The sequence below is a fragment of the Episyrphus balteatus genome, chromosome 4 (assembly GCF_945859705.1).
Source record: "Episyrphus balteatus chromosome 4, idEpiBalt1.1, whole genome shotgun sequence".
In the NCBI taxonomy this organism is placed as follows: domain Eukaryota; kingdom Metazoa; phylum Arthropoda; class Insecta; order Diptera; family Syrphidae; genus Episyrphus; species Episyrphus balteatus.
In genome coordinates, this window is record NC_079137.1 from 49,152,359 (window position 1) to 49,180,356 (window position 27,998).

At 33.2% G+C, this 27,998-nt stretch overlaps 4 protein-coding genes across 7 annotated transcripts; 2 read left to right on the plus strand and 2 right to left on the minus strand.

Annotated features, from left to right (window-relative positions):
* Positions 1-954: 954 nt before the first annotated feature.
* On the plus strand, positions 955-7,458 carry LOC129918772 (WD repeat-containing protein 19). Of its 3 annotated transcripts, none has more exons than XM_055999487.1 (13): positions 955-1,288; positions 1,367-2,089; positions 2,146-2,359; positions 2,447-2,812; positions 2,882-3,031; positions 3,105-3,246; positions 4,403-4,693; positions 4,750-5,032; positions 5,092-5,263; positions 5,326-6,409; positions 6,473-6,765; positions 6,838-6,914; positions 6,979-7,458. In XM_055999487.1, the coding sequence occupies exons 1-13, from the start codon at positions 1,116-1,118 to the stop codon at positions 7,082-7,084; spliced, it is 4,074 nt and encodes a 1,357-aa protein (XP_055855462.1). In that variant the 5' UTR covers positions 955-1,115; the 3' UTR covers positions 7,085-7,458. The 3 variants fall into 3 exon arrangements, with proteins under 3 accessions (XP_055855462.1, XP_055855460.1, XP_055855461.1); XM_055999485.1 differs by having other exon boundaries at positions 956-1,288; positions 2,146-2,389; XM_055999486.1 differs by having other exon boundaries at positions 957-1,288; positions 2,146-2,389; positions 4,403-4,687; positions 6,979-7,457.
* A 1,052-nt stretch (positions 7,459-8,510) lies between these two features.
* LOC129919505 (ras-related protein Rab-4A) lies at positions 8,511-13,176 on the minus strand. The gene is made up of 4 exons (XM_056000405.1): positions 12,900-13,176; positions 12,724-12,804; positions 9,503-9,835; positions 8,511-9,436 (listed from the first exon to the last, which is right to left on the minus strand). The coding sequence occupies exons 1-4, from the start codon at positions 12,913-12,915 to the stop codon at positions 9,225-9,227; spliced, it is 642 nt and encodes a 213-aa protein (XP_055856380.1). The 5' UTR covers positions 12,916-13,176; the 3' UTR covers positions 8,511-9,224.
* A 1,591-nt stretch (positions 13,177-14,767) lies between these two features.
* On the plus strand, positions 14,768-15,744 carry LOC129918469 (ATP synthase subunit s, mitochondrial). The gene has a single exon (XM_055999053.1). The coding sequence runs from the start codon at positions 14,852-14,854 to the stop codon at positions 15,440-15,442; it is 591 nt and encodes a 196-aa protein (XP_055855028.1). The 5' UTR covers positions 14,768-14,851; the 3' UTR covers positions 15,443-15,744.
* A 2,421-nt stretch (positions 15,745-18,165) lies between these two features.
* LOC129918692 (lamin-B receptor) lies at positions 18,166-25,297 on the minus strand. Of its 2 annotated transcripts, XM_055999388.1 has the most exons (3): positions 25,115-25,297; positions 24,595-24,916; positions 18,166-20,245 (listed from the first exon to the last, which is right to left on the minus strand). In XM_055999388.1, exons 2-3 carry the CDS (start codon positions 24,901-24,903, stop codon positions 18,446-18,448), a joined length of 2,109 nt encoding a protein of 702 aa, XP_055855363.1. In that variant the 5' UTR covers positions 24,904-24,916; positions 25,115-25,297; the 3' UTR covers positions 18,166-18,445. The 2 variants fall into 2 exon arrangements, with proteins under 2 accessions (XP_055855363.1, XP_055855362.1); XM_055999387.1 differs by lacking the exon at positions 25,115-25,297 and having other exon boundaries at positions 24,595-24,960.
* Positions 25,298-27,998: the final 2,701 nt, after the last annotated feature.

Consider the following 27,998-nt stretch of genomic DNA (forward strand, 5'->3'; position numbering starts at 1 on the left):
CTAGACCGGAAGCAGTGTATGCAGACGATCGTCCGAGAAAGTCGTCCGAGTAGTTCCGACCCGATGTCGGCCGATAATTCGGTTTTAGTGTACGCGAACGGTACGCCTATCAGCCAATAGATGTCGTTAAATGAACATCAAAAATATGATCAAGGCTGTCGAACTTGCTACTATAGTAGTATGTTGATACCCTCTGCTAGTGCAAATGGCACTGTCATTAAATAAAAGCCCTGTTCCATTGGAGGTGGTAATCTACTAATATAGTAGATGTTTTAGTTAATCTAGTACTATCATTTACTCATGCTCTTCTTGCCGAGTAGATATGATTTGTATTAAATTCGTTGAAAGTGCGTTCCATTGAAAATCCTTAGAGGATATAATATATGGAGTGCTTGTGCTGTTAGTTCCGTGAGCTTTTATAGAGGGCTCTAGTTTCTTTAAGTTTTTCGATGAGTGCATGCCTCCATTTTATTTTCATTTGATAGCTGTCATCAACAAGCGTGTTTATTTACAGCTGCGGAACCAGACTCGCACTGAAAAACGGAGGCAGCGACCCCTTATCATGCATATGGCGTTACAATGTATTAGGTATAGAAACAAGCACTCCATATATTATATCCTCTAAGTGAAAATCGCTAGTAAACTACTAGTAGTATTTTGCCACCTCCCAAAGGAACAGGGCTAATAGCAAACCGCGAAGTGATACAACCAACCTACAGATTGTTTGAATCCTATTGAAGATGAAAATTTACCTTTTTTACTCACTTTATCTACATATGAAGGAAAAGAGAAAAGTCTCTTAACTACATGGGCTCTGTGCAATCTTCATACTAGACCTTATTAACTACATGATGTAGGGAAAACATAGTAGTAGTGAAATTTAAAACACTAAAACAAAACGACAGCACTGATGGGTACAGGTGAACGCACCTGTTGTTATGGTTACTTTTGGCAAAACAAAAAAAAAAACCAAAACAAAACAAAAAAAAATTACTTTTGCATTCCCAGTACAAGTTATGCCGAAAGTTCATTGAGAATTTTCATTAAACAAAAATGCAAAAAAGTATAAAATATTAAATTAAGGTTTTTTTACTTTAAAAAATTCTACCAATAAAATGCCTTTTGACAAAATGCTATACAAATACGATGAACCACACGGACCCGGTGATGTGTATTTTATGTGGCAAAAGGGTGCTTCCGGATCACTTTTAGCATCAACTGGCTCTGATGGTTCAGTAGCAATATTCGGCCGTCAGGGACAAATGATTGAACGAATCATTCTTCAAGGGTACCTTTTTTTCCATTTATTTCACTTTTATTTAAAACAATTGGGGAGTTTTAATTTCTAATGAAAATCTGCTAATAGTCTTTGCTCAGGATTTTCATGGGACAATGATGGAGATCTATTGGGCATTATTACAGCAAGTTCTTCACAAATTCTACTTTGGGATTCTAATTCTCAGAGAAAACAAGTAATCGATTCGGGATTACGTGATCCACTTAGTTGCATTATATGGTCCAAGGAATCTCAAATCCTTGCTGTAGGTACAACTCGTGGCAATCTAGCCATTTATAATCATCAAACATCAAAGAGAATTCCCATTTTGGGAAAACACTCAAAAAGGGTAACATGTGGAGCATGGTCACAGCAAAATATCCTCGCCTTGGGCAGCGATGATAAAAGTTTTTCCTTATCCAACGAAGAGGGTGACTCTTTGCGAGTTGTCCAACTTCGTGATGTACCTTCAGATATGTATTTTGCTGAAATGTCCAATGATGAAAAAGTCTCGGGCGAAAATGCAGTCAGTATGATTATTGGAAAGCGAACTTTATTCTTGTATTATCTACCCGAACCGGATTCTCCCACTGAATTGGGATTCCAGAGTCGCTATGGATCATTGTTGCAACACAAATGGTTTGGCGATGGTTATATTCTGTTGGGTTTCTCAAATGGGCATGTTGTAGCAATTTCGACACATCCCAAAGAAGTTGGACAAGAACTTTGGCAAGTGAAGAATCACAAAGAAACATTGACGGGATTGGCTTATTGTCCAGCATTGGATATTGTTGCTTCATGTGGAGATGATACGTAGGTTTTATTTTGAATACAGTTCAATTGTCAATTCAATTTTATTCTTATTGCAGCGTAAAGATCCATTCCATAACAAATCTTCAAGAAACTGAGAAAATTATAACTTTACCTGATCACTCCAGTGTCCAAATGATCGATTGGAGTAGTGATGGTCAACTATTGGCAGTGACAACGAATAATGGTACTATTTGTACATTTGTAACTAAACTGCAGTCTATGCATGCTGTGTCACCACCAAGGATTGCGATGCTAAGTAGTTTGGCTGAGGTTTCTATTTTTGCTTATTCACCAGAAAAGGTATAAAAAAGTTCATTCTTTAAGCCTTAAATCAATATATTTGAAAATAAATTCCAGTCTAAGCCCATTCCGATTAAACTAAATTTGGAAATTGAACCATCATTTATTGGTATTGGGCCATATCACCTTGCAGCTGGAATGAATAACCATGCATGGTTTTATGATTTGGGCAAAACTCTAGGTGATGCACCAATGCTTCTTGGTGATCGAGAATTCATATCCGAAATAAAGGATGTTAAAATAAATGTTGATTTCTGTGCTGTTTTGTGTGGATCACATTTGGTTTTGCAATCAATTGAATCGGATAATCCAAATACTAGAGATAAAATAACTCAGTCTTTTCCTGGAGCAATATCGGGACTAAATGATGCAGTAATCACTAGTCATTTGTTGACAAATGAGTTTCTTATCTTTGCAACAGATGTAAGTGGAAATTGATTATAAAGGTCGATGTGTAGTAATTTTGTATGTTTTTTATTCTCTTATACATAGTTAGGACACTTGGTTTATTTTTCATTGGAAAAGTGGGCACTTAGTACAAAATATAAACATAATATGGGCATTAAAAGTCTCAGTTGTGATTCAGAAGGAACAAAATTAATTTTTTTCGATGATCATCAACAGGGATTTGTGTTTCTTCCGGTAAGTTATTTTTTTAAATTTTTATATTTATTGAAATTCTTTGTTAGAACTTTGACAATTTTTTTTTCTTCAGACAACAGAAGAGACTCTATTAATATCGGATCTGCCGAAAAAATGTGAAGGAGTTCTGTGGGATCTTTCAAAAAGTAACGTATTCGCAGTGTACGATACGAAGATGTGTTCAACGCATGTCTTTCAAAGATATTCCATAGAAGGTAAATTAACTGTTACACACTCGTCTTAAATAATGTTTAAATTTAAATTTTATCTCAAACAACTAAAACCAGGGAATTAAGATTTTGACCTGGGATGGAATGCGCTAAGCTGATAGTTGATTGTCGTTTTTGATTATCAACTTTTCTTTGCTCAAAACAAATCGATCACCAAAAATGTTTGGTTCTTGGCATCATTTACTATTCAAATTCTAAAACTCCAAAAATGCTAAAAAGTCGATAAGTATTCGACTCACGCTGAAGACCTAGGTTCAATTCCTATCGGTGCCAATTTTTTTTTTTAATTTCTTAATAAAATGAAATGCATGACTGGGTCGCACGCACTTGCTCTTATGTTAAAAGTTCTTGGAATATTATTATAAATTCATATCAGTTTTTTTAAAGAAAATTTATTTAAATTTAAAAATAAATAACAAAATAATGTAAAATTTGGTTTGAAGTTACAAAAACATGTTTTTAAATGGCTTTGACCTCAAAATAAAGTATGCCATTTAGCCCTGATTTTTCAACCGTCAGTTAGACTATCAGAAGAATAAATATCAGTATAAAAAAAAACTCTTATTCCTAGGAATAAGCTCTATCTGAGGTTTATCCAACTATTGAAAAATTGGCCCTTAATTGTATTAATTGTAAATGTATATCTAACAAAGAATTTTTAGATTTTTTTTCAAAAGCCGGTTTTTTTAATAGTTTTTTGTTTTATATATAAAAATTTTCAAAAATTAAAAGAAAATTTGGTATGCCATTAAAAAGATAATATTATTTGAAACATAAAAACCAATTTTTAACGAAATTCATTCCTAACGGTCCTTTGGCAAGTACCGTTAATAATGGTTTAAAAATATTTTTCTACTTTTAAAAGTACGACCTAACTTTTCGTTAACATGATGCATTTTTTTAATCAAAAAAATTTTTGAAAAAAAAAGCTATTTCCATTTTGGTCATATTGCAAGTACCGTTAATTTTTTCCAAAAAATGAACGAAACAAACAAAAAAAACTAAACTCCGCTCATTTTTCAGTAAGGAGCCCTTCTCCGTAAAATATTTCCGTTTGCATTCAGAATAGGAAAAAACAGAAAAACTTCCGTTTCTTTATTTAAATTGTTTAAAAATTTAAAAAATATATATTTTGTTTTAGGAAAACACACACTTAAAATAGGTGAAACAAAACTTCTTCCCGCTCAAGTACCTCTTATGCTATACGACGGTGAATTAGCCCTTTGTGTTGATGGTGGCCAATTTTCTACACTTACACTATCTACACATCTTGTTACTCCTGGTACCAAAGCTTCTACTAATTTACAAAATCTAATACGACTTAGAAAATACGCTGAAGCATTCAAACTTTGTGAACAAATTCAATTAAAAGCATCTTGGTTGGAACTCGGACAACAAGCTCTATCCGATTTAGAACCCGATATCGGTTTGAGTTATATTTTGATAAGTTTTATTGAAAATGTTATGAAAATACATTTCGTCTTACAGCTCTTAAAGTCTATCGTAAAATTGGTGATGCATCAATGGTGGCTGCTTTAGAAGAAATTCGTCATGTCGAAGATATCAACACGCTTTGTGGTTTTTCTTGTCTTTTGTTGGAAAAGTCCGAAGATGCCAAGGAGTTTTTTGCAAAAAGTTTCAATACCAAAGAAGCTTTAGACATTTGTAGAGATTTATTACAATGGGAACAGGCTATGCTATTAGCTGCAAAACATGATCCTGATAAAGTTCCTTATATTGCTCGTGAATATGCCTATCAATTGGAATTTACGTAAGGAAGATTTTCTTTTTTCTTTAATTTTTTATATTTTTTGGTTTTATTTAATTTAGAGGAAATTATGCCGATGCTTTGTTTCACTATGAGAAAGGATATAAGGAAGATCTAATCAATGGCAATCAGATATCGATAGAAAATTCATCTCTGGACCTTGAAGAGCATGTGAAACTGTGTAAAGCTGGTATTGCTAGAACCTCAATAAGAACTGGAGACTTTAGACGAGGAGTTAGATTACTTTGAAAGCTTTTTTTAAATAAAAAACTACATTTCATTTTTATTCTCAACAGATCCAATATGCAGTAGAACTTGACGACAAACAGCTTCTAAGTGACTGTGCCGAGTCTCTAGCTACTGTCGGTCACATCACTGAAGCTGCTGGTCTCTATGAAAGAGGAAAATTTTACGATGAAGCTTGTGCTCACTACATCTCTGTGAAAATGTGGAACAAAGTAAATCAAATACTTCCGAATGTAACCAGTACAAAACTTCATGCTACCTATGCCAAAGCCAAGGAAGCCGAAGGACAATTCAAAGAAGCTATTTCAAGCTATCGTATTGCTGGTGACTTAGATGCTGTTGTTCGTATTTATCTGGATCAATTACAAGATCCACATTCAGCATCGGAAATAGTACTCGAATCACGTTCAGTGGAGGGTGCTAAAATGTTGGCAAAGTTTTTCCAGAAAATCGGCGATATCGAACAAGCACTGCAGTTTTTAGTCATTTGTGGTTGTGTTCAGGAGGCATTTTCTTTAGCACAACGTCACAATAAACTCCGACAACACGGCGAACTATTGGAGCGTCATGAAAACGCCAAATCAGCGGATTATTTAGCACTAGCACATTATTTCGAAAGTGAAAAACATACTCTTTTAGCGGGCAAATACTACTTCCTAGCTAGAGAATTTTCTAAAGCATTGAAATATCTACTTAAAGCTTCATCTTTCACTAGCGAAGAATCACCAGCTCTGTCAATGGCTATCGATTGTGTGGCCTCATCAAATAGTGATCAGTTGGCAAATCAATTGATTGAGTTTCTATTGGGTGAAGTTGATGGTTCACCCAAAGATCCAAGATACCTATTCCGTTTGTATATGGCAAGAAAGCACTACAAGGATGCTGCTAAGACGGCAGTTATAATTGCGAATCAAGAACAATTGGCTGGCAATTATAAAGCATCGAGAGATTTACTTTTTTCCATGTATCAAGAATTGCGACGAAATAATTTATCAGTAACATCTGATATGCGACATAATTTGATATTGCTACATCGATATACTTTAGTGCGATTGCATATTAAATTGGGAAATCATTTACTAGCTGCTAAGCTATTAATAGAAGTTGCTGCTAATATATCACAGTTTCCTGAGCGTAAGTTAAATTTTTCAACAAACTCAATTAACATTTTTTATTATGAGTCACATTATTAATTAGATATTATTCCAATTCTAACATCAACCGTTATTGAATGTCATCGAGCTGGTATGAAGAAATCAGCCTTTACATATGCATCGATGCTGATGCGTCCCGATTATCGTAATCAAATCGATTCTAGATATGCGAAAAAAATCGAATCGATAGTGAGAAAAGCTCCGAAAGGTATAAAAGATTTTAAAGATGAATTTGAAGATGAAACAATGGAATGTCCAATATGTGATGCAAATTTACCCAATATGGAAGTGACTTGTTATAGTTGTAAGACAACATTACCAATATGTGTTGCAACGGTAATTAAATGTTTATTTAAATTGTTGGTTTGTTTCGTGAATTTAATATGTTATTTTTTTTTTTTTTGAAAGGGTCAACATATTATCAAAAGCAATATGACTTCATGTCCGGAATGTGATTTTCTTTGTTTCCGTTCGGAAATGGAAAAGTATGTTTTTTTTTACAATTTGATTTTGTAATATTTTCTGATTTGAATTTTTGTGTTTTTATAGAATTCTTTCAGAAACTAATCAATGTCCAATGTGTGGAGAAAATGTAGATTCTGGACGATTACTCGATGTTGAGGATATTCGCCCGTATATACTGTCGATAACTTAGTTTAATAAGTTTGATTTTTTTTTTTTCATAATTTATTTAATTTATTTTTTTCAAAATTTTCACTCCCAATAAATTGTACATAGTTCATTATGTCGTTTTTCTTTTCTTTTTACATGAAAATCAAAATAACTTAGTGGCAACCAGTAGATGAAAAGCTTTTTCCAGCTTTTCTAAGAAAATATGGATCTCTGACATGAGCATAATCAAGGCCACAACTTCAATATGTTCTCTTTCACAATCTATTAATGAAGAGTTCTACGACTTTTTGGAAAGAACTTAAGGAAAACTTCCAAAGATCGATGACAAAATTGTAGTCGCGGATGCCTAAACGGGAACGGAGACAGACGATTGGAACAGTACAGCGACCCCGACCCAAACTAAAAAAGGGTTGTGATTAATCGATTTGCAGTAAAATACAGCAGTGGAACCCCTAGATCAACAATCCAGACATAAACCCTAGCTACCTAGACCAATCAAACCACCAACCAAATCGACCATCTAACCTATTAAACATGCATTCGATAACTCTGGTGAGTCTTAATTCAGAGCTCGAATATCAAACGAAAATGAACTCGGAACTGGTGTTAGATTAAAGGCTTAAACGAACAAACGTTTTCGTATGTGCGAACGGTTTGCTTCATATAACTTGAAAAACGGAAAAATTTCTGTTGAACTTGTTGCACATTCTCTTTCGTTTTTCAAAACGAATGATCGATTTCGTTTCGTGTTTTACATAATCTGGCCTCTGAAAAGAAGAAAATTCTACTTCATACAGCCTAATTTACGCGTACTGTGTGAGAATTTTAAAGGATTCCGCAACACATACATACATGATCATCCCCACTGTATCAGGGAAACCCATTTCAGACCTCGTGGTTGTATGTATATCGAAATCAACTAGCATAATTTAGATACAAATCCTTTGAGGAATCACTACTGCTTTATACTTATACCTGATACCTCCTATCTTTATCCAGAACTGAGGGTGTTTCGTCTGGACCAATCGTGAGGTCAGGTACTTCTTTCAAATTAGGTTCGGCTATTGGAAAGTATATCCTGCTAGAGCCTGGCACAATACTGTCACAACCTGAGAAGAATTTTTTTGTTATCTATAAGTAGTAGGCCTTGAGCATCGTTAATAAACTTTGGTGAGCGAATTTCCTGAGCATTCCTTTTTTTGAGCGGCCATTTTGAAGATAGTTTGTATGTGGCAGTTCTTATTCCGTACTATCTGCCTTATGCTGGGCACATTTTTTTGTTTGCTTCTTTCTTGCAAGTTGCAACTTTTTTATTTCTATTTTGAGGAGGGCAGAGTGACAACCGTTTGTACTCTAAATAATTTTTTCATTTATCTTTTTGAACTTTTAAAGAATTAAGAAAATATTTAAACATAAATTCCATCTAAGACCAGTATATTATTTTGATATAGTTACTATTTTTTCTTTATTTTTCTAAAAATAACAGTTTTTGTTTTTTCAAGAAAAAATTAAGCTTTATTTACAAAAACAAATATTTAGTCCCTTGGTTTTTTTTTTTTTTTTGTTTTTAATTGTTCATTAAAATTTGAAGTGACACCTACATAATTTTGGGATTTCAAATATGTATAATTGCCCATTGTTATGAATATATGTATATATTTATGTAACTTATATTTGTTTTAATATTTTAAAGAATGTATAGATAAAAAGAGAGACTCAATTATTTTTGTTTTGTTTAAACATATAGAAAAAAACTACTTATGTAAGCCAACTTTTTTCTTCAATCACACTTTTTTTTTCTTTAAATTATAATATTTATCTTACTTTGCTAGTAAAATTGAAAACATATCAAATAATTTTTAATTTATACTGAATTTAGTTTGAGAATCAATTAAATGAAATAAAATTTGTTAACATTTTGTTTTGCATTTCATATCAAGGAGATGGCAATCAATTTTGTTGTTATGCCTAGATCATTAGGTACAGGAAAGAGGAAACAATGTTAAGAACAAAATCTACAAAAGGAATGAATTTGTTTTTTTTTTTGTGTTAAAAACGTAGAATATCTCTTAAATATAAGTATAATTTATAATAAATGTATAATTTGTTCTGTATTTAAAAAAAAAAGTAATAATAATAAAAATAACATTTATGCACTTAACTTATAACCGACATCCGCAATCTGGTTTATTAACACTTCGTTGTCTGCTTTCGAGGTTTCTTAAAGCTGCTCCTCCATATTGTATGCCACTTCCAATACGTTCTGGATCCAATTCACCAGTTTCAATTTTGGCCAAAATAGTTTTCGAGCACTTAAGGAAGGCCTCTTCGACGTTTTCACCAGTTTTTGCGCTGGTTTCAAGGAAAATTAATTCTATAGAAATGCAAATAAAAAATATTAATACAAATTATTTAAAATTTTTTTTTTAAGAACTCTTACCATTTTCTTGTGCAAAGGAACTCGCTTCCAAAAATGTTACATCTCTAGCTTCTTCTAAATCCTTTTTATTACCTACCAAAAGTATAACAATATTTGGACTGGCCAATGTGCGAGCATCGTTAAGCCAATTTGTTAGAGCGTTGAAGGAATCTCTTGATGTTGTATCATAAACTAATAGGGCACCAGCTGCTCCTCGATAATAGGAGCGTGTGACTGAACGAAAACGTTCTTGACCGGCTGTATCCCATATTTGTAGTTTAACTGCTTTTCCACCAACATTAACAATACGTGAACCAAATTCAACTCCAATAGTGTGGGAGCTGTCGTCTTTAACTATTTTACAAAAACAAACAGTAAAAAAAGGTAAAAGTAAATAAACAAAGGCAATCATCCATTTTGCGAGTTTCACAACAAGATTCGGCCCGGAAAATCGAATTCCACTTTTCCCTTATTGTGAGTTCCGGGCGAAAAGTTATAAAGGTAATATGAGAGGACGAAAAAATATTTCGGGTGAATTTCCACGTAAAACTCACTATACAGAAGAATATATTGGAGGAATACATTATTTTTTAGTTTGCTTTAAAATCATCACTTTGGAAAGAATTCAAGTCATTAATGTCAGTAAAATCATCTTGTATTTAAATTTTGTACATATGGAGGTTTCACAGCTGAAATGGACCAAGTCAAAAAAAAAAACAATCCAAATCTAGTCCCAAAATCTGCGCAAGGTTTGACTCTACTAAGACCTGTCATTAGTTTGATCCAAATTATCATTGGTTAAAAAAAAGAAATATTCACCATAAGATTTAATGGAAACGTATTTACTTTAACTCGTTATATCTACGAATTAATTTTTTGTGACTTGATTCAATTAAGCTCTTCTAAGGTATTTTGGAAAACAAATCTATGGATAAGTTATGGATATAGTATATTTATTGATAAGTTATAAAGTTAAAACATGTACCAAACCCAATCTTGTCTTTGTCTTATATAACTTAAAAAGTTATACTTTTTGAAAATTGTTATTTGAGGCGTTCAGAATAATAATGGGTCAAGTCCACTTCTCTATATAGGATGGATGTTTTATGGTCTTAAAAATTAAGAGTATCGTTTTATATCAAATAAAATGAAAGAAAGAAATTCTGGAAATACATATCGTCGGTCTCATAAGAAAACCTCGTAACTCCACTTTTTTTCAAAAATGACTTTTGAATGCCATTCTTTAGAAAATATGTCGGCGGAGCAACCCAGAAAATTGGGGATCATTCCGAAAACTCTAAATAGATTTAAATTCAAATTTTGCACAGCGCGTTTCTTCCCAACTACTCTGTTGTTTGTTTATTCTTTCGTCTCTCCTGTAAAATTTTGATTTTGGGAGTTACGAGGTTTTCTCATGAGACCGACGATATATAACTATTGATCTATGAAACATTTATTTCAAAAGTTCCTTTAGTTCTTGAGGAAAAGCTTTCCAAAGTTTAAAATAATGCACAAATTTCAAATGGACTTGATCCATTATAATTCTGAACGCCTCATTTAAGCCTCAGATTTTTCATGTTCCCATCAACATAGCCAAAACAAAGACAGATTTGAAATAAATGGAGAATGCATAAACTTTGATTTTATGAAGGCCACTTCGTTTCCCTGAACTCCAACGTGCCCAGGGACCCAGTAGAATGCTGTTATTTGCCTTGCCAAGTTCATTTGTCTTCCTCCAATACCTACGAGTTTAGAGTTGATGGCATAGAAGTGAATTGCTTTAAGTGCGACTTGGCTATCAATAGCAATGTTTTGATTTTTATATTTTCTTTCGAGATTTCGTTTTGCACATTTATTTTAGGGTTAATTTCCGCTTGAAAAATGTTAGGAGACGGCCCCATTGGAATGGAAATTTTGGTTCTAGACCCAAATATTAAGTTTTGAACATATTGGGCGCTTTCATAAATGCATGGTTGCGCAAGTCTGACGAATGCAAAGCTTTCATTAATGCAAATGACAAATGTCAGGTGTTCATAAATGTTAAACCCAAATATTTGCAGCGCAAATGTGCAAATGAAAAAATTCTCATGCGCAATAAATTTAAACTTGAAGGAAGAAGAAACTAACGTAAAAGATGATACAGCTTTTCTTTGTTTCTCAATTCTGTCAAAATATTAGTTGGAAATTCAAAGTTCAAGTCAAAATAACAAAAACAGCCGCGAATTTCTTGGATATAATAAATTTGTAAATATTGACAGAAATGTTAAAAAAAAGTTTTTTTTTTCTTAAAGGAAGGAATTAAGATAATAAATTGTTAATTTTGGAGAAGAGGCTGAATTGCAACTTAAAAATTTTGACAAATGACGCAAATCAGAAAAAGTGTTCATAAATTCAAAGTAAAATACATGCGCAAATAGTTTTTCTGACGTTAGTCTGATCGCAAATGACCGCATGTAAACAAAGCAACCATGCAATTATGAAAACACTCATTGTTGTAAAATATTTTACGACTTTTCTTCACTGTAGTTTTCACATTCTACTCCAGTAAAATGTATGCCCCACCTCTAAAAGGCTCGCGGGTGAAAATACAGACTTTAGCAAATCTCTCTCCAAATTTTTTTACACAAACTCAAATCCCTTGAATTTAAGCATACTCTTGTCTCATGTGAGAAAAGAACCATGATGCTGAGTTATAAAGTAATAATAGGTTTTTACTGTAGAATAAATAGAACGTGCGTTAAATTTGAGCAGGAGTGTATTTTCTGAGAACATAAAAACATGAACTGGCTGATTTTGTTTATTTATTAATGTCACGCTTATGACTTTTAGTATTTCAAGAAATTTTCTTAACGTTGTTGAGTCATCAAAAATCAAATCAAATGCGAATTTTTGTGAATATATTTTAAAGAGAGCATTAAACTGGTTTGTTAAATTATTGATTTTAGTTGTTCTATAAACTCGTACCTTACTCCTACGATATTTTTTCTTTCTCCAAATCTAAAATCTAGTTTAACGTAAATCTACTTTTAATAGCAACATTTTTGTTCCATAAAAGATTACAACAACCCAAAATTACACAAAGCATTTATATATGACGAAATGACGATGTTATGATCTGAAATTGTATTACGTTTTCATTTTTCTCCATCGAGATGCATATTATTTTTGTTTTCAAAACCACCCTCACCCTCATTTTTTTGCTATTTTCAATTGCCAACCCAAAACCAAAAAAACCCACTTACATTTAGCTTCGGTAAAATGATGCAGCAGACAACTTTTTCCACTGCCAGCACTTCCTATGATTAAAAATTTAAATAAATAATCTGTAAATAGAAAAAATAATATAAAAATTATTCATTTTACGAGAATAAACATAAAATAATAAAAAAAAAAAATAGAATCCAAATAAAAAACCAACCGTATGTCTCCGACATGTTTTTCTTTTCTAGTTTTTTTATGATTTTTCGTCCGAAACCGAATTTTTTTGAGCAGCGTGGCCAATTGTTTCTTCTTTTCTAATATATTTAATTAGCATAACAATGTTAATTTTTGAATTTGTCTCTTTTTTATCAATAAAATTTCACGTTTTTCTTGATTCTGATAAAATCAATTTTCTAAATAAAATTTTATAAACAAAAAATTCAAGATGATTTTGCCTTGTTCGTCTGTCGTCTAGTAATTTTTTTTTCAAAATTTTCTTTGTGTTTTTTCGATTTTTTCTTTTGTTTCTTTTTTGACATTTGGGTTTTATTTTTCATGTTCCTTTTTTTTCTTGCTTTCTTCTTTGAATCTTTTATGAATGTACAGAGATGTTATAAGATTTTATAAGGTGCTTTTAAATAACTGCTAGAATTTTACTATTTTCTATCAATCATTGACTTAATATATATGGACTGCTAGAAGCATATTCAGGTTGGTTCCACTTGTTTCTTCGCGATACTAGCGCCCTAAAAAAAAGCGGAGAATAAGTGCAACATTTTTGACGAAGTGCGAAAGGAACAAATATAGAAAAACAGAGAAAGCACTACCTTTTAACGACAGATGTCATTCACTAAAAGTTTCCTCTTTTCGCCGTCTAAGGTTATACCGCTAGTAGAGCTAGAAAGATGTGGAATCATTTTTTTTCAATTTTTGTATGGAAAAGTCAAACGACTAGCAGTCCATATATAGTAGGTCAATGCTATCAATAATATAAAGTGCATTTGAAATTAAAAAAAAAATATTTATTGCGAATGACAAAAAATTGTATTGCATTAAAACAATGTTGTTGCAACTGATAAATGTTTGCATTGAAAATAAAATCTTTATTAAAAAAAAAATTAGGTATTTCAAATAAAAAAATTTTCTGCATTGAAAAATAAATTCAATGCAAAATGACAATTTTGAAAACACTCCTTGAGCTGTGTACTGTAGCCTATTACGCTGCTGATGCGAAACGATGAACAATGAAAAAATATGCACAAATTGCAAAACGCAAATAATAAAATAAAAGCAAATGCCGACTTTTCACAAGTCAATTTATGGCGAACGGCTTTGCTTTTCGACTAGTGGAACGTAAGTCGCAGGTGAATAGTGTCACAACCCCCATAGAAAAAACCACTTAAGCCGTGCGACATAATCGTGCGGCTAAAACCGACTCGTGAAGAGTCGGCAAAACACACATGCAATGAGTAAATGAACAGCAAAAACAAACAAAAAACTCAAATGTCATTATTCCGCACACTATAAATAATAACATAATAATTTATAATAAATAAAAGGAACTATATTTGTTGCAAATAAAAATTAGTTGCATTAAAAAAAATGTTATTAAGCCTTAAGGTATAACTACAATCGCCACTTTTTACAAAAAGTGAAAATTTTCAAACTCATTTTGTGACAGTTTTTCCGACCACAAAATTAAAAATAATGATGCAGAAAATTTTTTTTTTGGTTTAAAAAACAATTTTTGTAGTTTATTCTAAAAACAAATACCACTAGAAAGAAATAAAAATTTTAGGTGTGTTTTTTTGTTTATCTATATAGATTTTGTGCAAAAAAACGACATCGGGATTTTTGAAATCCATGCAAACATTTGGCACCACTGTACATATACTTTGGCAGCTGTTTGTAAATTTCCCACTTTTTAGGTCATTGAAAAATGTTTGCATGAAAATAAAAATTTAAAAAAATATACATATTTAAATACCCTACAGCCTACACCCATATTATTTTTTTTTTGTACGCCCGGTTAAAAACCACAAACATTCAAATTTCCAAACTTCTCAAAAATGTATATTCTATGGAAAACATATGTTTTATCTCAAAGTTTAAACCTCAAACACACAACCAGTTTTCTTTATTTGCCGAAAAATTTACTTCTCCAAGAAAATGATTTCCTTAAAAGTAACAAATATTCTTCAAGGTCTTTTACAAGGACAAAATATTAAGTCTCGACAATTATGGGCATACGTTGCAATAGCTTTCAATAAAGTTGATCATGACCGTTTGAAGCTAGTCGGCCCCGATCGTATGTGTGCCGAATGGGTTCTTAAGAATGGTGGAGCTGTGTCATTTGTACAAGCACCCGGTAGATTACTTCAGGATTATAATGCCCTGCCAACGCCATCAACCCGTGTACAAATCAAAGAAATCGATGCAACAGATTCGTCAATTATGAAATTAGGCATGGAACATTTGAAATCATGCAAACACATTGATAGGGTCATCTTGAATCGTTGTAAACATTTGGAAAGCGATGGATTGACTGGCTTAACTCATATTAAAGATACATTGAAACACTTGCAAATATCGTCTTGTTATAATATAGACGATCAGGGTTTGTTGGTATTAAAAGAACTGACCCAACTTAAGAGTCTTCTGATGTTTGATTTAACTGCAGTCAATGATTTGGAGAAGGTCATCGAAGAAATAAAGCCACATTTGAAAGAATGCACTATTAGCACAAAAGAAAGTATATGATTGTGTTTAAAAGTTGATGCAATTTGTTCAAGGAATTCTAGTTGGTGAAAAGCTCGAAATATTTTGCAAAAAGAACGAATATAAATAAAGATTTATTACGATTGTAAATTTAGATATTTCAGTATTCTGAGATCTCAAGGTTCTTTTTTTTATGAAGAAAGACATTATTGATTTTATTTCTCAGACCCAATCAAAAGGTATTTTTTGAGATCTTAGAAACCTGAAATGGCTAAATACTTTTAATTTATTTTAAATAAAGAACATTATAATTACCTATTTAGTGGAAAAAAAATTGTTTTTTTTTTTTATACTTAGCAATGGTTTGGGATGTATTTTCTATTTGCATCTCCGATCTCCACCAATCGAGTCAGATTCACCCGAAGAATTTTTATATCAAACAAGCCAGAGATTTCGCATCCTTAATTAGGGTGGTCAGGCGCCTTAAGGGGACTTGGTTTTGACCTGAGTACTTGGTTTTGCCCTCATTGACTGTTAAAAACCTATTTTTGCCGCTTCCGTTTCGATGCTTACAAAAGCGCCACTAACATAACGCTGAGATCATTTAAAGGCGATGTTAAGGAGGCCGATTTCTCTGTAGTTGGCGCAGTTTAGAGGATCTCCTTTCTTAAGGATCGGGCAATTATGCTGAGATTCCATTTTCTGGGCGTTTTTTCCTCCAACCATATTCGGCAGATGAGTTGGTGTAATCTCCCAACCAGGGGTCGAATTACGGCACACGATTACGGTCATACGTTCACGTTTCGATTTCGACTATTTCTCTCTATTTAATTATTAGAAAACGATAGGGACACATGGCAACGCTTCGTTAACGAACGTATGCAGTAATTCGACCCCGGGATTATTTTCTGCTGCTTTAAATAGCTGGGCTTTCAGCTGCAGCAGCTTTATTGAACTTTAAAATTGGTATGACGTCGATATTGAATGATGCAATCTGTCTTTGGGCTGAGTTGGCTTCGTCATTTTAGAAATTGCAGAAGCGTCTCTACTACGATGTTTTTTTGTTGGTTGGTTGCAGGCTTCAGTTCTAAGTTTAAACCCTTGACATGTTCTCTTTACTTTCTAGTAAAACTTCATTCCTGTTATAGAATCCCTCTGTTTCCTCGATCGCTCCTGAGAAGACGTTACTTCGTTCTTTTTCGTTTTTATTGTAGAGCTCATTGGCAGCTGCATGCACTGCCGGCATTCATCATCAAACCAGGGGTTTCGTTGTTTTAGTTGCCATTTAAAAAGAACAATCAGCATTTTCACTGCTTACTGCCAAAATAGCTGGTCTGTTTTGTACACATCACAGAAGTTCGATCCAAGTCCACGATCAGTGGCGTACGTTGAGTCGCCGGGGCCCCGGGGTAAGACTAAATTTTGGGGCCCCTTAGTTAAAAAAAAAAATTACGTATACGCCATAGGTTTTTTTTTTGTATGGCTTATTTATTTTTAGGTTTATTTTAATGTTTTAATATGTTCGTAATGCACTTTGCTATACTTACTTAAAATGTCTCTCATAAAAGTAGTAAACACACCAAAATTAAATATTTAGAGACCCCTAAAATACAAATTTTTTTGGCTTAGAATTGATAGTTCTTGGGGCCTCTGTTCTGAAGTAATAAATACATATTTTATTTTCCATTATCAGGCATATTTTTTTTTATTTTGGGGCCCCTGAAAAATTATTTTTAGAGCCTCAAAATTAAGTGCTTAGAGGCCCCTAAAATATAATATAATTTTTTTGTAGCCAAGAATTAATAGGTATTGGGGCCTCTGTTCTGAAGTAATATTCGGAATGCCACCAATAACGTAATGTTTTTATTTTGGGCCTTGATGTATTTATGTTGGGGCCCCTGAATTTATATTTAATTTTCCATTTGATTGTTTTGAACCACTTTTGAAGATCCTCAAATAATATTTTTTTGCTTTTTTGGGTCCCCTAATGTATTTTGTGGTGGCAAAGATTTTTCAAGTAATATTTTTTGGGGCCCTAACATAAAATTATAATTTTTCTTTTAAAAAGCAGTTTATTTTTTTTGGGGCCCCTGGGGTAACTTTTTTTAAAATCAATATACATATATTGTGTGTCTTCCAATGCATTATACATTACACTGAATGACACAATTTGTCTCCCTGGTTACTTCGTAACTCAATTCATGCTAACAGTTTTTTTCTCTGCATTGTCTCCAGTGGGGGCCCTGGGGTCGGTCGGGGGCCCCGGGGCACCGCCCCGCTTGCCCCAAGGGAGTGTACGCCCCTGTCCACGATTAAAATTAAAATTGGAATCGTTCATAATTTGCTTTTGAAACTAGTTGGTTGTTATGAGATTAAAAACATTATAGAAAAATAAAACAAAACAACTTTGAGCATTACCGTAAATTTTATTTACAAATTTATTTTAAATCTAAAAAATTATTTAGTTATAGAACCATATTGTACATACAATTATGTAGGATATATATATGTATAAAAAAAAGTTACTTAAAAATAGAAAAGCATTAATTTATTATTAGCTTCTGATATATTAAATCTAGGTTTAAAATTTTAAATAAAAAAAAAAAAACAAATATTCCGACAAAATGTAGACAAACAATTGTTTTTCTTTTTTTTCTATATTAATTACAATCTAATTTACACATTTAAACAAACGCAAAATTGTTTAACTGTCTGAAATTGTAATAAAATCTATTTTCTTTTTGTAAATTATTTTTTTTTTCACGATCCAAAGTAGTTTTATTATAAAAAGTTAGTTCCAGATTATTTGTTTTATAATTTTTTGTATAAAATTTGATTTAGATTAAAAAAAAATCTTAACTACTTAGTAAATAATTTGGTTCTAAATAAAATACCTTAACTAATAGCGACAGATTAAAATATAAGAAATGTTATTCTCTGGTGGGAAAAAACTCTAATATATAATTTTATTTTTTATTTTTTTGACTTTACTGACTGACTGACTATTTAAAAAAGACAAAAAAAAAAACCATACATAAATTGCTTTTAGAAAACCTTAGGCACAACCATATTTCGGACTTTCATACAATAACGCACCCATGATGAATGATATCGTGTTGAATTTCTTGCACTCACACGCACAGCGCGGTGAAGAAGAAAGACAATAAACAAGAAAATGCATACAAGTGGTGGCCAGGTGAATTTAAAGTACAATGGCACTGTAAAGCTTAACAGAGTTAGAATTTCACCAGCGTAATTTGGCTGACGTACACAGCCCCATAATTTGCCCAGCAGTAAGCGACGTCCTTGGAAAGTATGTATTGTTTCCACATTATTAAAGGTTGGCATGTTAGGATTGATGCGGTATTGGTATTTGATTTTATTGCTTATACGTTTCAAAGACAGTCCGGATAAAAACATTACTGCCATAACAATCATGGCCCAGTTCGGGAGAACCACAACTTTATGTTCAAAGAGATATTTAGGGATAGCATTAAGAAGAAAAGGTGTAGATGCATAACGGAGTAAAACCAACGCTCCAAGTCCTTCTTGTTGAAGTTCAAACGATGATGCCAAATGATGTTCAAATACTAAATTGTCAAGAGCATAGATCAGCAGCATCGATGACGAAACTAATGATGTGGTATCGAACTTTATATTTTCTACATAAAACTTGGTCATAATCGGTAGACTTCCGGCTAAAGTCTCTGTTCCTTCTAAAGCCTCGACAGGCATCGATGGCAATTGAATGTTTTTAAATATATAAATCTGCGCTAACAGCAAAGTAACGATCCAGCATATTTTGTAGTTAGCCTGCTTAATGTCTACACTTCCAAGCCATTTTGGATTCACTTGTTTGCCAAGACAAAAGTCTACAATAAAATTACCCGACTTGGCGTACGGATTCATCTGAAGGTCGGGTGCACCAATGTAGTTCGATCGGACATAGCACCAAGTTGCTACGAAAAGTGCATTCAACAGCGAAAACAATGAGTAACGGCGATAGTTTTTAATAATAAAATCAGAAACTGGGTACTTAAAGTATTCAGCAATAGCAAATGCAATAGTTGCTATAAATGCTATGGGCAAAGCATTGAAGTAATATCCTGAGCCAGGACGGTCACTTGGTAAGCGAACGAATCGTCCAAACAATGCCGCCGACAAAATAAAAACTCCACTATTGAATGCAATATAGCTTCCGACTGCCTGTCCGCTGAAAACCTTTTCCACATACTTCAAATCAAGCAATGCAGATAAATTTGGTTGTTTGAATTCACAGGTTTTTTTTCTGCAACACCATGGCAAGTAGAATCCCAGCAGAGGGATGATTAGCAGCAATAAACTAGCTCCCAATAGACCCCCAAATTCTTTGGGTACTTCAATTTTTCGACAAAATGACGTCGATGTTCTATCAATCAAGGGGGTATACGAGGACTTGGTTGTAATGTTGACACTTCTGAAGTTGTCGTCTTCGCTGTCAGAGAATTCCATCTTTGAATAGTTGTCACCATCGTCGAAGTTACTTTGACTGATGGAACGACTTACCCGTGATTGATGAGTAGATGGTGTTTGTGATCCACCACGTACTGATGTACTGAATGTTTTCGATACCGATCGACGAATGTAGTCAGCAAGTTTAGCCAATTCCGATTCTGCAGTTGTATTCTTACTGGAACCAATGTCTGTGGTTTTTTGTGTCGAGATACTGAAGGAACTGTGTACAGATGAGGTTGTTGTTATCGAAGTGACGAGAGGTAATTTAGTAGTTGCTGTGTCGTTTGTGGTCTTTAATTGTGGTGATGTTTTGGGTTTTTCATTTTTCGCTTTTGGAGATGCAGTTGTCGGCTGTAAGGAAGGAAACTGTTTTTAATATTTTATTTTGACAAAGTTATTTACTTATACAAATTAATGTTATCTAGTTTGTAGTTTAAACTAATTCAAAACGAATTGAAATATATTTTATTTTTTTATAATTTGCTAAAGGGGTTTGGCTACCCTTAATATGTACATATGTAAAGTTTTAACACAGTACGGGTACGTCTGTACTTGACGATAAGTCCGAAATTGGGCTCAAGATGGGCATTTCTTGAAGAACAGATCTTCATTTGAACATTAAAAATCTATAAAATACGGAATTGTAGCTAGATCCCAAGGGTAAAACATTTCTTACATCTTAGAGGAAAGATAAGCATTTCGTAGAGTTTTTTTTTGTCGGTCCATCAACAAGCTGAGTAAGGTGGTTTTAATCAGCAAAGATCTCGGGATACCTTTCTTCGGGTGTTGTCTGGCCAGAAAAGCGAAGCCACGAAGAGTTTTGTACATTGAAATCACCCGTAATGACGATTTCACTGCGAGGATAAAAGGAAACAATCCTTTGAATGGTGTTGGACAGACCTAGTTCGTTAGAAGTTTAATTACTGTCCAGGTTGGGGCTCCGATAAACATAACACGTGCTTATTAACCGAGAATTTAAACCAAAAAACGGATTGAAACAATTGTTGTTCTGTTCTCCATTCGACTTTTTTGTTGGAGAATATTGTTTTTTTGTAGCGAATTGCTACCCGGATCGAAAATGATAAAAATTTGTCGGATTGCAGGTCCGTTCGTTTTTCGAGAGACCAATGAATTTGCAAAATATGTTTGAATACGGAATTCGGAACAGCTAAAATTTGATAAAATAGAATTGGAACGGAAATCAGAAAAGCCGTAATCGACCGTATTGTGTTTGAAGTTGGTACCTCTACCTATGCGACATCATTTCTTATTTGCAAGACCATGGTGGGAAAAGAATAAAGGCACCAAGTTGTACCCAAATAGATAAAATTCAGAACAATCTGTATTTTCATTCATGTTTCACTCAGTGCCACAAAAGCGGACTTGTTTTGTGCTGTATAAATTGATCCGCCCCTGTTTGCTACCTAGTAAGACAATCAATAATATCTTGAGTTCTATTTCTCGTATCGCCCAGATTGAGTTATTGATATTCAGGGGAAATGACAGAGTATCAGCCCTTATACATATTAATCGAATGTAAATTTGTGTTATTTCGCCTACTGACATTAATTGGAAAACTCGCGTTACATATAAGGTCGTGATTTAAACCTAGAGAGCTAGAGACTTTTAAATTCGTTATTGGAACGCATAAGACTATAAACCTGCATACTCACATTTTGGTTATACCTCCACTCTCAAAACTTGCTGTAGACTTATTCAGGAGTGTTTTTGCAAAACTGAACAAATGTTTTTTTCAAGTTTTTCAGGAGAAGGTTTTTTGTTTCCCATTTGAATATAAAACCCAACTTTTTAAAATGTAGAAACGAGGAGTTGTTGTGTCCTGCTTAGGTAATCGATAGACTTGAGTGTTTTAGGATTTAAAATGATTTTCCTTTATTTTGAACATGAAAACATCGGGTTTTTATTCAAAATGAAACAAATCCAAACGTACACTTTTTACTAGGTACCTAACGTTATAACCTCTTATGCATAATGTATTTACAAATGAATAACTAAATGCAATACATCCATGTGACAACTACAATAATAATGTTTGATATTTAAGGAAAGATAAGTACATATTTCCAACAACAGCCAAACTTTATTGAGTTTGGCAAAAACCTGCAATTTTTAGTTTTGCAAAACCTCGTCGTATTTTGTTGAGTTTTGCAAAACCTCCATACATTTTGTATGGTTTTATTTAGTTTTGAAGAAAATACCTTAAATTATTTTTTAAATAAACACTTTTAGTTTATTATACACTGCCGCTCATCTGAATAGGTTCACATTTTAGTTCATTTTACATTTGGCCTGTCTTGGTATTTAATGCAATGGCACATCTTTTTTATGTATGTAACGAGAGAACATCTTTATGCGCTTAGTTTAGGAGAAAAAAAATTGTCTTGGGGCCTACCGTTCTTCTCACACGGTAGCTAGACCAAATCTAGTCATAAAATCAAGCATATTTTTTGGCTCAACTGAATAGGTTCAAAAGCAAAAATGTTAATAAATGATGAGCTGCATGGGTCTGTTGGACTCAAAATTGTGTCTGTCAATAAATCTGATTGTGTATAACCTGTAAGGATGAAAACGGGTCGTGAAAAATCTTTAGGCGCGGAAAAAATGTGGAAAATAAAAGAAGCCTTTGAATTAGACCGAAACCAACGATGCATTGGGACAAAAACAAACACAAGTTAAAATTTAGTAAGCAGTTATTTGCGCAATATCCAAGGGTATAGAAACAACATTAAAAGTCGATGTAACTCAGTCACAACATGGGCCGATAGATGTGCAATGATCAGAATAGCATGACTTCGAGCTAAAAATTAAGCTGAAAACCGGTATAAAATGCAGTTTAACGACGGAAAAACGGGTTGTCAGAAGTGCTAAACATTTGAGGAGAACAAAACTTCGCAAAAATTATCACTTCACAAACCACGAACAGAAACTCACCTCCAATAAAAAAAAATAACTGTCGTGAAAGTCGAATTTGCAACCGGTGATTTTTCAAAGGAAAAAAAATAAATTTAGTGGGCCCTGAGGGCTAAATTCCTATTTTTATGAGCTTCGTAGAGAGAAGCATTATTTTAAGGTGTCTACATAACTGTGAAGGCAGTGTCATTAAGTGCAAAGCTATTTCCTCATACAAAACTTTTGATCTGCAATTTCAAACAGTTTTTTTTTACTATTGGAGGTGAGTTTCTGTTCGTGGTTTGTAAAGTGGTAATTTTTGCGAAGTTTTGTTCTCCTCAAATGTTTAGCACTTCTGACAACCCGTTTTTCCGTCGTTAAACTGCATTTTATACCGGTTTTCAGCTTAATTTTTAGCTCGAAGTCATGCTATTCTGATCATTGCACATCTATCGGCCCATGTTGTGACTGAGTTACATCGACTTTTAATGTTGTTTCTATACCCTTGGATATTGCGCAAATAACTGCTTACTAAATTTTAACTTGTGTTTGTTTTTGTCCCAATGCATCGTTGGTTTCGGTCTAATTCAAAGGCTTCTTTTATTTTCCACATTTTTTCCGCGCCTAAAGATTTTCCTTACAGGTTATACACAATCAGATTTATTGACAGACACAATTTTGAGTCCAACAGACCCATGCAGCTCATCATTTATTAACATTTTTGCTTTTGAACCTATTCAGTTGAGCCAAAAAATATGCTTGATTTTATGACTAGATTTGGTCTAGCTACCGTGTGAGAAGAACGGTAGGCCCCAAGACAATTTTTTTTCTCCTAAACTAAGCGCATAAAGATGTTCTCTCGTTACATACATAAAAAAGATGTGCCATTGCATTATACCAAGACAGGCCAAATGTAAAATGAACTAAAATGTGAACCTATTCAGATGAGCGGTAGTGTATTTTGTTTATTTCGTATTTTGTGAACCTGGTCATGCCTAACATTTTGATAACAATGGCTTATATGCAAAAAGAATGAGCTTAAGCTCTATCTCACATTTCAGTACCTATATTTTCTTGAGATCTATCTCAATAAAATGAGATAGATCTTAAGAAAATGTACTGAAAAGAGAGATAAGAGCTTTAGCTCATTTTTATTGCATACGACCCAATACCTCATTTTTGGCGCTCCTCAATTTCTCTTCAGTTTTTAAATTCACGGAAAGCTTTTACTGCTTGGTACCTATCTATTCTTATTTTATATTTTGATTTTTTTTTTTTGTTTTCGTCTAGTAATACTTTTTATCTCTTGAGAATTGGAACTTAGCCAGATTTACTTGTAGTAGATTTAGACGCGCCGCTGAAAGTCTACCTACTTGTTGTTTATGAATTATTGAAAACAAGCAATAATAAAATCCCATGTAGGTGGGTGTTGATAGGCATAAATAAAATTTTCAAGTGATTCAACACTTTTGGCGGCAACCGATAAGCCAAAAAACCAGCAATTTATTTTGCAAAACAAAATAAACGAACTTTATGTTAATCAATCTATTCAAAACCAAATCCCTTTGCATGAAACCCAAAAATAGATTTTAAAAAAATCCGGGAAAGTATTTACAGATAAAAAAAAATAATCTCCTTTGGACCAATGCCAAGAATTATCTCTCTTCTCTGTAATTAGAATTAAACTTAGAACCTAACCTTTTTTCATGGAAAAACATAAATTATTTTAAGGAAGAATCATTTTCAGTTACAAGTTGAAATTCTCTCAACTTATTGAACCGGTTTGTTACCTCTTTTTTCTCCTTAATTGGCGACGGTGGCACAACCGGAGTTGGTGTTATAACAGCGGCGCTTCTTTGTCGCGATGATCTTGTGCTAGTTGTTGATGGTGGACGCTGAACGGGCGACGCTCTTCGAGAAGGCGAAGCCCGACGTGAAGGCGACGCTTTGCGGCCAGGTGAAGCGCGTCTTGCTGGTGATTTTCTTCCGGTTGACGATGATGGCGAAGCCCTGCGAGATGGGGACGCTTTCCGCTTGCTTTCAGCCTTTTTAGATTCTTTTGTTGGTCTGCCCCGAGTTAGAGTGCGTCGATTTTCCATTTTTTTTTATTTTCTAAAAAAAACAATACAAAAAAATGTAATCACTTCAAGTAGGTAGTAAATAGGTTATAAAATATTTTCTATCAACTTTTTGATAAGGCCGATGTGGGTACGCGGGAAAGCGCGTCTTTTTTTCTCATCGAAGCAAACAGAACAAAAAAATACTTGTCAAACACTTGTTTCTTTTTGCGGTTAATAGTATTTTACTTACCACAAATACAACGTTTACAGTTACAAATACAATTTGTTTATTTATATTTCACATAAATAACTTTGAATTAGTTTTGTTTTTTTATATTGTTTTTTTTTCCGCAATTAAAAATATACGGACGCCGGAATTTTATTAATGGACGAGCCTTTTTTTCGAAATGCATTTATGTCACGAGAGAAAAATGATGTGGAAATGTTGGAACAAAGCATAAAAAAGCATGTTCGATGTGGATGGGATATTTGGCTTGGGTAATTTTTTAAGGGATATTTTAATGTTTTTATTGTTGAAATGTAGAGGGCAGTAATATGGTGGCGAGTAAATTTGAAATTATTTTCAAATTTAATTTTTGAAGTTGTAAAGCCAGAACTATAATTGTCGGATCGTCGGATGAAAACGGAGGGGAACAGCGCTCGCAACCGCACTCGACGGAAGAAAACTTGTCGAAAATACAAAGAAAACAACAACAATTGACAGTAGCTTCCGGCTCCATCCGCCAATTATGGTTCTGCCTTAAGTTCTCTTTACAGGTGAGAGGTGAATAATTTTTTAATTTCACATTTGATTCACATTGATTGGCTTCCTATTTACAGCCGCGACAATTTGGTAGTAATTTTGCCATTTTTTTGTTCATCGCATAAATGCCTCTATATGCCATTAAAAAAAGGAACGCGTGACTTTTATGGGTAAAACATTTGACAGCTCGATAAATTAATTGGCAAATTGTTATAAGAGTGAAGTAGTTGAGGCAAGAAAAGCTAATTGAAAAAAAAAAAAACAATAAAAATCTGCCATTTTTCATTGGTTTTTGGCGTTATTTACGATTAAATTTTGTTTCTACTCTAAAGGCTTCCCTACTAACAATTTTGCTTCTATTATGCTTTACAGAAGCAACAATTGCATGTGTAAAGCTTTAAGGCTTGGCCACACTGGAGGGTATGCGGTAGCGGTACGGGTAGCGGTGAGGATACTTGTATGAAAAAAATTCCAAACTGACACATCAACGTTCAGGTGCGGAATTTTTTTAGTACAAATATCGTTACCGCTATACCGCATACCCTCCAGTGTGGCCAAGCCTTTATAGAACCAAAATTGTTTGTCGGGTTGGCCACACCGGAAAGAATGTGGTAGCGATACGGATAACGGTACAGGTACTTGTATGAAAAAAATTTCAAACTGACACATTAACGATTTGGAATTTTTTTAATACAAATATCGTTACCGCTACCCGTACCGCTACCGCATAACTTCCAGTGTGGTAAAGCAATAAATCCTGTTTCAACTATAGATCCCAAACGAGAAATTTCCTATGCGATTTATGATTCAAGGCTTGGCCACACTGGAGGGTATGCGGTAGCGGTACGGGTAGCGGTGAGGGTACTTGTATGAAAAAAATTCCAAACTGACACATCAACGTTCAGGGGTGGAATTTTTTTAGTACAAATATCGTTACCGCTATACCGCATACCCTCCGGTGTGGCCAAGCCTTTAGATCTTCAAAAATAAATGAAAGAAAGAACAAATTAATTTAATAGCTGCGTTTTAATATGACCAATTATTCATCATATTGATCTTTGTATATATATATCTATAGTACTATCGTGGAGAAAAACGATCGTAGGAACTCTGGTGGCGACTTGAAAAAGCAGAATTTGTAGAGATTTGTAGAGATTTAAAGGGGAAATTTTATACGAAAGGAGAAGAGTGAGAAGGCATGTATGAAATGTATGAGACAGAGACATTTGTTTATCTTTCTTTTTATATAAGGGGGAATATTCATTTGTACATCCGTTTGGTGTGTTTGTATGTGTAAATGAGCAAGAAATGAAGAAACTGAAAAAAAGACAGAATGAAGTAATGTTACCACTTGGGAAAATTGCTTTTAGTTAATTTATTGGGAAAAGATTTTTTTTTGTTTCAATATTATTGCTTTTATTTAAATTTCAATTGGTAAATGTATAAAAAACGTATGAACTTGAAACATTTCATTTTAATATGTACATTTATTGTTAAAGTTAAAACTTAAATTAATTTTAGGAGCATTTCAGGTATCCAGGTAGGTACCACTAAAAAATTCAAATATATTTAAAAAAAAATCTTTTCACAATATTTTCTAGCAATGAGGATCGTCGTAATGAAATCAGGAACATTTCTATCCATCTTTTAAAAACCATTAAGACGACTTTATATACAAATACCTATCCTGTTTTTGGTTCGTAAAAGCATTCAAAGACGGTTGAAACTTACCCAAATGTATCAATCCATGTGGTTTATGAGATTAAAATGTAGTTTTAATGTTAATTAAACAAAATATGTTGAATAAAAATAAAATATATTAAGTTGTTGAAGTTTTAATTTTGAAATAAATTTACCAAAGTGGCAATAATGTCTGCAAGGACGATTTTCTCCTTGCAAAACCTAACGGTATTTTTCATGGAGTTGATGTATTACAATAAGAAATGGGCGTACACTGGGACAATACATGAAAATCATATTATAGAAACATTTTTCGCGCCTTTTTTTAATCAGTGGAAGGAAAAAATGGTTAAAAAATCAGAAAATCTTTGATTTGCTTACAGTGCGGTTGATTTCAATTGCGATCTTGCTTGTGGTTAAAAAAGTGATTTAAATTGTGATTAGTGTTATTTGCAAGGTGAAAAAAGTTTTTCTTAAAACTTCTTGGCAACAATTTATTTCTCTTTGGTCCACATTTAAGTGAGTTTTAGCTTATTTGGAATCGACAAGTTTTTTTTAAAACTATACGATCCATAGGGTGTTCCTCACATTGTTATGTTATATTTATATTTATTTATTTAATAAGGTTTTATATTACTTTTTAATACTTGTAGTGCTATAATATTTGCTTTTTTTTTTATTTTCTTCATAC

Bases quoted from the DNA above. Each gene is read 5' to 3' on its own strand.
- LOC129918772 (XM_055999485.1), top strand. From the start codon at position 1,116: ATGCCTTTTGACAAAATGCTATACAAATACGATGAACCACACGGACCC. The intron at 2,813-2,881 runs GTAAGTGGAAAT...TCTTATACATAG, and splicing joins TTCTTATCTTTGCAACAGAT to TTAGGACACTTGGTTTATTT. The intron at 6,915-6,978 runs GTATGTTTTTTT...GTGTTTTTATAG, and splicing joins TTCCGTTCGGAAATGGAAAA to AATTCTTTCAGAAACTAATC.
- LOC129918692 (XM_055999388.1), bottom strand. From the start codon at position 24,903: ATGGAAAATCGACGCACTCTAACTCGGGGCAGACCAACAAAAGAATCT. The intron at 20,246-24,594 runs GTAACAAACCGG...CCTTCCTTACAG, and splicing joins CAATTAAGGAGAAAAAAGAG to CCGACAACTGCATCTCCAAA.
- LOC129918469 (XM_055999053.1), top strand. From the start codon at position 14,852: ATGATTTCCTTAAAAGTAACAAATATTCTTCAAGGTCTTTTACAAGGA.
- LOC129919505 (XM_056000405.1), bottom strand. The intron at 9,836-12,723 runs GTAAGTGGGTTT...TTTGTAAAATAG, and splicing joins TCATTTTACCGAAGCTAAAT to TTAAAGACGACAGCTCCCAC. The intron at 9,437-9,502 runs GTAAGAGTTCTT...GCATTTCTATAG, and splicing joins TTCCTTTGCACAAGAAAATG to AATTAATTTTCCTTGAAACC.